Source organism: Takifugu flavidus, chromosome 20, assembly GCF_003711565.1.
Source record: "Takifugu flavidus isolate HTHZ2018 chromosome 20, ASM371156v2, whole genome shotgun sequence".
NCBI lineage: Eukaryota > Metazoa > Chordata > Actinopteri > Tetraodontiformes > Tetraodontidae > Takifugu > Takifugu flavidus.
Window position 1 is genome coordinate 11192620 of NC_079539.1, and position 9513 is coordinate 11202132.

The window sequence follows — 9513 nt, forward strand, 5'->3', positions numbered from 1 at the left end:
GAAATCAATATAAACTGCGTGGTTTATTCACGACTCAGTAGGTTCTGGTGCTAAAATAATTGACTGTACTAATTCTCCATCCTGTTTTGTCATCACACTCTCTCCATCTTTCTCTTTTTTAAAGATCTCTTTTGAAAACCAGTGTTAGAGCCTTACTTTAGCTAGATGTAGCTTTGGCACCCTTCTTAGCCAAAGCACAGTGTATCATGGACATGTGTTCCTGCTAAAGTCTTCTTCAGATCGTGAGGAAGGATTTTGAGTTTTGGGTTGACTGAGTTCAAATGTTTTGCAGTTACTTTTAAGGTAACCTGACTACTTCAGAGCTATTCTCTATGCTCCTAACAAAATGTCTACTTCTTTTATCTAAGCAACACCTTTTGCAGCTAATTGTGGATTATGTAACTGAGTTTGTCATTTGCTGCGCTCAGAGATGCTCTTGATGATCCTTTCTTACAGCTGCAGTTGCTGTTGGGAGTTCTTTGCTTTCATCCAAACGCTCTTCTTATCATTGTTGTTGTTGCTAGATTATAGACAGGTCAGCTTTGATCAGAGCCATCTCATCTAAAATGTGTTTTTGCTGGCCTTCACTTTTTAACAATCAATATTTAACAACATCCTTCGTCATTTGAATTACTCATATGTAAAAGTTTCTGCCCAGATGTTGCTTTTCCTTTAACCTAGTATGTCTCATTCTATGCAGAAAATGGAGCTTTTATGTTTTTGTCAGTATAGAAGCTTAAAGCTCCATCAAATTTACTTCTCAAATATTTGTGAAAGAACGACTTGATTACATTTTTAATCTGTGTCACATTTGACTAGTTTTGGGCTGTGAATGAAGTGACCAAAAGACCACCTTTGGACCTCAGAGCTGCCTGGTGACCAAATAAAGAAAACTTAGTCTTGAGTGGTTCAAGTGCCGATAAAGTTTAAATTTCGATGAAAAACGTGAATTATAAAAAGGAAATCCTCAAGTACCATATGTTCCAAATATCCTTTGATCGAGTTCCAATCTCCTTAAGATGATTTTATTCGTCAGCTCAAGGCGGCACCTCAAATAAATCTGTCTCTGAGCGTTGAGGAAGACCTTGTTGGCTTCAGCAGGATGGCTGGCTGAATGGATGCTTTCTTTTCTTGATTCTACTGCAGCACTACTCCTCTATCTTCATTGTTGTTGTCTTTCAGCTGTGGTCAGTGCCATCCCAGTGCCAGCGCTGGATTCCTCCCAGTATTCTGGAATCCTGCCTTCACCATCCTGTGGTTTCACCCACAATAAGTTCAGCCTGAGACCGATGCCTTTCTCCACTCTGACAGTTGATCGAGGATTCACTACAGGTACCCCCCCCATTTTCTCTGAACCATCATCCTTGTTAGATCTGGTGTTTACTGGGAAGACAGAAAGATCACCTTTAACCACCCTGATCTGAACCCAAGTCTGACCTCCAAGCAAAGCCTCGACCCTCAAACAACACTTTGCTGTGAGGACTAGACCAAATGTCCTCACTTTACTGGTAGAATGAGTATTTCAGTGCTCAATAAGTACAAGAGCACACACAAACACACTGTCCAGGGACACCATCCTGTGCTTAATGTACAAAATTAAGATAAATTCATTTGAATTTACAGTAATTTAATTTATCACTGTTGTTTAAGTTAGACCTGTATTATTTCCAATAACTAGTTTTAGCTTTTCCCTTGCGTCTCGTAATAGTGAGCATCGTACACACACACACACACACTCCTCACTGCTGTATTTATGCCTCATGTTTCAGCGGTAGTTTATTACCTGTTGATTACAGGTAATTCAGTAATGGTCTAGTCCCTGGTTGGCGCGTATCAATCATTGAATGACAGCAGACAGGAGAGAAGGATTATCACTGGGTTGTGACTGGAGAGAGAATGAGGTTGTTTAATGAACCAGACTTAATCAAGACTGAAGTAAAACAGTTTGAAGTCAGAAAGTGACACTAGAAGTTCCACCAAATGAAGCTTGGCAGGTCTAAGATGGTAACCATGACAGTTTAAATGGGAGGCTCCAAAGTCCAGTCAGGAACATAATAATTCCCTTCTTCTATGAAAAAAATGTCAGTTTAAATCAAGTGCTTTTGAATTATGGGTAACATTGCCGAGAGTCTCCTGTGTAAGAGTAGCGGGTAGATCCTACAGCTGTGCCATTAGACAGGTCACCTTGTGCAACACTAATTTAATACTTCTGGTCGCGTTGGCACTTTTTATGGTTCATGTTTTAATCATGATCATAAATAAGAAGCATTTTTAAAGAGCTACAAACTAAAAGAAATGAAAATCTTGTAGCTGCTGCTATACCGTCCTTGTTTTTTCTCTCTGATCAGTGGAAATCTTCCAGTTCTTCGTCCTCTCTTCTCAGCTGCTCTCCCTCCCAGGCTCACTCGTTTCCTCTCTTCTTTATTCTCATCCCTTCATCTTTTCCTCGCTGGGCTGAGATCACTCAGTGGTGCCCATGTTCCCTCTGACTTGACTGGCATGCAGCATCACAGCGCAGGCTACACCATGTTCCTCAGAAAATAAAAAGAGCCTGTGAACACAGAACACAGATGTTACACTCAGTATGGGAATTAGGAATTAAATTCAAGCTAGCAGAACATTGGTTTCTTTAAACTTGAAAGACTGCACTTTCTAAGAGCTCTGAAAGAACTAATTATGCTGAGAGCCGTCTTATAAAAGAGGAAAAATGGGTCACGTTTCCTTTTCCTTGCACAGCTGAAGGACTAATATCTGTGACTTTGGTGTTCTTAATTCCAAAAAAGACAAACAATGGAAAAATAGGATAATCAAATGTGCTTGTTTTTTTTAAATGAGAGCAGATTATTGAAGGTATCCGGGACTGTTGGTCAGTTAATAGTGCAGGATTTAAAGATCCCGACTGGGTTTGTCTGACACAGTTGTGAGACGAGTCCAGTTCAAACCACCGACCAACACCGTTTGGTTGCTGTGACGGAAGCTTCACCAAAGTAGCGCTGAGTTAATGGAGGCCTCTGACCCCCACCAACAGGATGCAGTTCTTCCCTCACCAACTCAGAGACATCAACATCAAAGTTCTGCTCCATGTAAACAGACACTGCTGAGCACGTCCTGGGTGTCCTGTGTCATATCCAATCTGGAGAGGAAACTCTAAACATCTGTATGAATAATCCTAATGTAGCTTTAGAGGCTCCAGCTGTGAAGCCTTGGACTGGTGTTCCAGGTCCAGGATTGGTGTCCAGACAGCAGAAACAATGATACAACACAAAACTGTGTTTTGTTGTCAACTTTTGAGTCAGCCTTTAATCTTGGACAGAGTGTGCCGCAGTAATAGTGTAGTGATCTTTCAGGAGAGCAGAACAATATGAATGAATGGACGCTACAAAAGTGTGCAATTATCTTTATGCGGGGCCAGATTACGCTCAGCGGAGGTTATTATGTAGCTTCTACTGTGATGTCAAACTGTGCACGGTGAGGCTTGTGCAGCGGCTCAACGAGAGCTACTTGGAATACCAGAAAAACTGCAAAAATGCATAAAAACCTCAATATAATAATTTGTGTTGTTGAAAGGAGACGTTCAGTTGTTTTTAGCATTTCCTGAGATTTTTGAAGTTAGAGCTGATATCTCGAAAGGTTCAGTAGCCAGAGGTGTCCTGGGAGAGATGATAGCTGTAGGCTAGACTCAAAGCTAGAGGTTAGCAGGCACGGCTAATGAAGGCCGATGGTTGATGGCCAGCAGGGTTGTTGTGGTTCAGCCTCTGTTTAGAATCGACCAGATGGTGGGATGGAATTACACGTCAGATGTAGTAAAAAACCACGACGAGCGCCCAGCACCCCACTGGGAGGAAAATCTCACTCCCTCTTTCTTCTCTGCACTTCATTTATATTAGAACCACCCATTCATGATAGAATTCAAAGAAAATCACTTTTAAAAATAAAAAATGGCCAACTTTAGCTAATGAGAGACATTCTTGGCATTTAGGATTATGATGTTGTGACTAACTGGAGCTGTTGTTCTCCCCCCCCTCCTCTTCATCCGCTCCTCCATGCTTTCAGACACATCCAGCAACCCCCTCCTCCAGCAACAGTCTCCACCTCAGCAGCCAGCCCCCCTCCTCCCCAGCTCCTCTGTCCCGCCCACAGAGCATGTGCCGGTGGTGAGTCCAGTTCCTGGAGCTCCAGCTCCGGTGGTGCCGGCTCCAGCTGAAGAGGCCCAGGCTGCCAGCGGCAGGACCATCCCGACGGCATGCGTGCGGCCGAGCCACCCTTTACGAAGCTTCACCAACCCACTGTTGCCCTCATCCATGGGCACCATTGACCCCAAGGTGTACACTTCCATGATGCCGCAATCCAGTGAGTAGAAACACGTGATGTCATGATGACATCACAGAGCAACAGCAGATACAGTCCTGCTGATCTAGCTGATTTTATAGAAACTTAACGCAGCACACTGATAGAGTGCAGAAGTGAAGTTAGCAACAAAAGTCAGGAGGTAAACTCATCCCTGTACGCCTGAGGAAAGGGGCTTCATGACTTGTGTCGCTGCAGTTGTCTCATTTTGAAGCTTTTCTCCTCTACGTGACCGTAGTTCCATATTTTATTCAGCAAAGCAAAATAACCCTCCGGCTGTTACACACTGGATGTTTGCAGATATAAGATGAATGGGCTTGACATGAGCCATCTTGACATCCCTCATAAAAGTTTCACAATCAGATGTTCTCTCTCTGTCTTTTTCTTTTCAAGATTAGAGATTAAATGTGAAAAATGAGAATAATCTTATTGCTACTCATGGAATGATTAACCACTTATGACACAGAATGAAAGCTGCAACTGGGTTTTGTTCTCTTCTCTCCACAACACAACCTGCTCTCAACACCACTGACTGCAGCATTAAATTAACATTCTATAGGAGGGGTAGATGCTAAGGTCCTCTGAGATGGAAAATGATGTACAGGAATACATGTTTTCTAATAGATCTCCCCCCACACGGAGCGCACTCTCGCATCAACAACTGTTTGATTATCTGTTTTTGCTGCTGGGGCAAGAATAGAGTGAAGCCCCATCAGGAGAGGAATGTAAGATCAAAGTGTCCTGGAACAACCAGCCAGAGAAAAATATTAAAGGAAGAGTGTCGTTCCATTATTGCCCTGTTGACAAGCCCAGGCGGCCTCAGATCCACATTGATTTTCAGCTCTTACAGAAAACCTTTGGCTGTAGAAAGGCTGGGCCTGTGGTGACACTTAGCCCGGCCTGCAGATAAAGCCCACTCAGCTGTGACCTCCACCCACCTCTCCACACTTTCACCCCCCCCCCCCCTTTTCACTAAAGGCTCTATTAAACACCGCAACAAAGGTTTTTGTCTTTTGTATTGATGCATTTGGTTGCGTGTGAAGGAGTTGAGGCGAATAAAATCTTTCAGCTGATGTGTAGACGCGCGGTTGGTGGTGTAGTTTCAGATTTGAGCTGGTTCCCTCCGCCCAGAGACAGCTGTCCTCTCTTGTACAGATGGACAGGGGACGCCTGTTTCTCACACACTTTGCATCTTCACCAACCACTGACAGAACTTGTGGTTCAGCCAACAAACTAAACAGCCCAGTTGTAAATGAGGCTTGCTCCGGGGGACTCTGTACCATCTGGCTTTAACCATAAATTCTTTAGGTAACAGCCTTGATCATTGCAGAATTAATCTTCTGTCCATACCATCATTTCACATCTCCCTATTGCTTTATTTTGAATTACCAAAACTCATCTACTGGCTAAAGAATGATGCTGCTCAGCCAAACTGGCCTGAATGGGAGGTTTAATGGTAGAGACCGTAATAGGATTGTCTGATAGTGTGAAAAGACATTTGGACCACAGCTGGAGGCTGAAGCAGAACTGCTGCTGACGGATGTTCTCAGCCAATCACACTAGATGCCTTTCCTGAGGAAAGCTCTGTGTAGCGTGTGGGCACCCACATTGGGGCTACAGGGCTGCTTGAGACACCAGATGCTAATTCCATTTATAAAAGCCTAATTTGATTTAGAGGCTGGCAAATTATAAATGTTCACCAATATCAGTAAATCACTAAGAATGATCTCTGTATTGATATGTATTATTTGACCCTTAATCCTCAACAGTAGATTCTTCTGAGAACCCTGAAGTCAAATCTGTTTAAGGATCGTTATGATTCTGCTCAGCTGGACGCCGTTTCCTTCCATTTATGCTGTCATCAGGTCGGCTCTGCAACTGTTTACTGTAGCGGTAGCAGCATTTTAGAGAACCGTGAAGAGGGGCAACGTTCCTTCCTTGTGTTTACAGCCAATCACTTTTCAGAGTGTTTGGTTAGCAAACAGCTCACACGACAACATCGCTCCAGAAAAATCAGTCAGCCCCGCCTACAAGCCTGCCTGTCTGTCTGTCTGTCTGTCTGTCTGGTCTGGCTGGTCAGAGGGACAGGAGATGAGGCTGAGCTGAGAGCAGACATACAGATGGAACCCTGAGACCCTGCTCTGAGACTGCTGCTGGTTCTCCCTGCAGACATCTCTCCACAAACACACCTTTCATCTTTAACTGTATTTACTTCCAGACATGTGTGGGATCAATATCCCCGCCCCCTTTACTGCTGCCAATCTCTCCATCGTTGCCTTTGACCCAGAAACAGACGCAGATATGGATGTTGTGACCCCGCTGGGGATTTCACATCCTCCCCAGTTTGTCTGGTAAATGTATCCACCTTTTTGACCAGACAAGTTGCCCCTCCCCCCACCTACACCCCCACCACTCTCTATCAACCCCCCGAGGGTGACCTGGCACCATCAAGCCCTCTTTAAAGCTTTTCTCTGCTTCTCCTCTGTGCTGCTATACTGCAGTGTTTAGTGTCTCTATTTCTTCTTTTGATGGACTGGGAGATGATCTGCAGTCTGAAACCAGCCTCACACAGATTTGGACTTTACCTTTATAGATCTTCTCCATTTTGTTGAGTCGTCCTGATCATTAACTTTCGATGTGAGCCTGTAATTGTTGGAGAATTTCACACAGACTAACATTGTTGGTAAGCTGCCTTTCAGTGTGCTTCTTATCTATTACTTATTACCAATGCTCATTACGCCCCTAATATTACAGTTAATGTTAATAAGCCTTCTGTAACCTTTGTGGTACATTTCTATAAATGATGTCAGGAGAGACACCAGAATGACTAATCAATTACAAGGTTAATTGAGGCAGTCTAAACAATCACCCTCACGATTTCTTACATTTAAATTGATCATTTAGGCCAAGTCACATTTGTGGATCCAAACCTCTCTTTCTCTGATGCTTCAGAAAACAAATGTCTGGATGGATGGATGGATGGATGGATGGATGGATGGATGGATGGATGGATGGATGGATGGATGGATAGATAGATGGCTGGATGGATGGATGGATGGATGGATGGATGGATGGATGGATGGATGGATGGATGGATGGATGGATGGATGGATGGATGGATGGATGGATGGATGGATGGAGGGTATAAAACACCAGATATTTTCCAGTTCCAACAGCAGTTGTCTGTTTTAGGTCAAATCAATAACAAGAAGCAAGTTTCCTTTTCAGCTCTTCCACAGTAAAACTCAGAATTTTGAGCTAATCCTGCAGGACAGTTAGCAATATTTCCCTGGGCAACGTGTCAAACCAAATTGATTAAAAGCCTTTAAGCAGTGGAAGGATCCACCCCAATTCTGTCCATATCTAAACTCTTCACTTAAAGCCAGATCAGCCTTTTCCCAGCTCTGCCTTTGGTGACTGACACTAGTGTAAGAGCTCCTCTTCACATACAGTATGTGTCCAATTTTATTAGTTCTATTACTGACAAAGAGGAAAATATCTTTTTTGCTGACCAGAGAGATGTTTATCATCTATTATATATTCTGAATTAGCAATAAATTAAGCTACGAATTGTGATAATTATGGGTCAGTTAATGTTACTTAGATCCTCACCATACATGTCCTGCTCTTCTTGCCCTGCTCAGGTGCGAGTCTTCCAAAGCCGCAGGTAAAGACGGCCTCTCTGGGCCAGCCAGGAAAGGCCCGCTCTCCTCTGCTGCCCGTCTCAGTGCCCACCGCCCCTGATTTGACAGAAGAGGGAGCAACAAAAGCTGCTGAGGATTCTGCTGCCAACGTGAGTTCCACTGCAAACACCGATGGGTCTTTGGTGCTTCTACTGAGCGAAGCAGGAAATCCCAAAGTTGGCAACAGCCTCTGCGGGGAAACTTTTATATATTTGCACGTTTGATGCATAAAGGTGCCATCCTTTTCTTTTTCCACATGAAATGAGACCAAAGAGTAGACGGACACATGAGGGAAAACTAATGTTTGAGCTCTCTCAGTACGCTCACGTGCACAGATTAATCCAGCTCCACTTTGGCGAAGCTTTTGGCTTCATATTAGTTCCTGGTCCCAGCTCATGCGCAACAGAGAAAACCGGATAACTGAGGGGAGCATGTGTTCCTCCTCAACTCCAGGTGGTGATATGCGTCTTTAATATGGCCCCTTTCAATTGACATGTTATGTCAAGTAATAATCAACTGGAGTCAGGACCAGCGTTTCTGACAGGAAGCTGGACAATCATACAGATTTGTCCATCTCCTACTTGATGTAAACCTTCTTCTTCCATCATGGCCTCCTTCTTCTTCTGGATCCCGCTGTCCCAGATGTTTGTGTTCCAGGGTCATATGCCACATTTGTAGTGTGGTTTTAACGCTGATAAAGCGTATACATGGCAGAGAAAGTTAATTTCCAGAGGTTAAGGTTAGGGGGGTTAGAGGGGTTGGGGGGTTTGGGGGGGTTAGGGTTATCTGGGTGTCATAGTAGCCGAGCACTGAGTTGGACTAAGACTTCAGTCAGCGTCGGATCGAGGCAATAATTAGATTTATGAGTGTCCATGTGGTGCGGCATGTCTGAGGACATGCACACGTGTGTTAGGAGGTCTGGTTCAACGTCAGTGTTAGTGGACAATCATGTCACATTAAGAAACACAACCTTTAAATGAGCCTTCTATAAATTAGAAGATAGTTAGAAGAGTTAAATTGAGCTCTTTCTTCACGGTGATCAAAAGAGAAGCTTAGTTTTAGCAAATAAGTGTGTGTTTTTTTGATGAGAGTGAGTATTTCAGGCACTACAACCTCACTACACACAGATACAAATACAGATACACACATAGCAACAGAAACAGATCGATATGTGTGTACAGCCCAAAACTCTGCTCTTGTTTCAAGATTACAGTGTTCATGGTAGGAGAGTATGAAGGGAAGATGAAAGAAGAAGGTTGCTTAGCCAAAGAGGGATGAGACAGCATGAGAATTAGGACGAGGAGAGACGAAAAGATGGAAATGAGGGGAGGCAGAAGAGCAGCAGAGATCGTCTAGAGAATTGATGGTGAGAGAAGGAGGGAGAGGTTGCTCCAGACTAAAAGAAGGCAGCACGAAGACAAGTAGAGAAATAAATGGCAGGAGATGATGTGGGAAGCTGGGAGACTGGACTGAAATATTCATG

At 43.7% G+C, this 9513-nt stretch overlaps 1 protein-coding gene across 4 annotated transcripts in view; it reads left to right on the top strand.

The window, feature by feature from the left end:
* dcc (DCC netrin 1 receptor) overlaps positions 1-9513 on the top strand; it is a 113598-nt gene that overhangs the window by 97762 nt on the left and 6323 nt on the right. For all 4 annotated transcript variants that reach the window (XM_057018798.1, XM_057018799.1, XM_057018800.1 and 1 more), the window contains exons 26-28: positions 1183-1332; positions 4054-4350; positions 7992-8140. In XM_057018798.1, coding sequence (XP_056874778.1) covers positions 1183-1332; positions 4054-4350; positions 7992-8140 — 596 coding nt within the window. The remainder of the gene's footprint in view (positions 1-1182; positions 1333-4053; positions 4351-7991; positions 8141-9513) is intronic.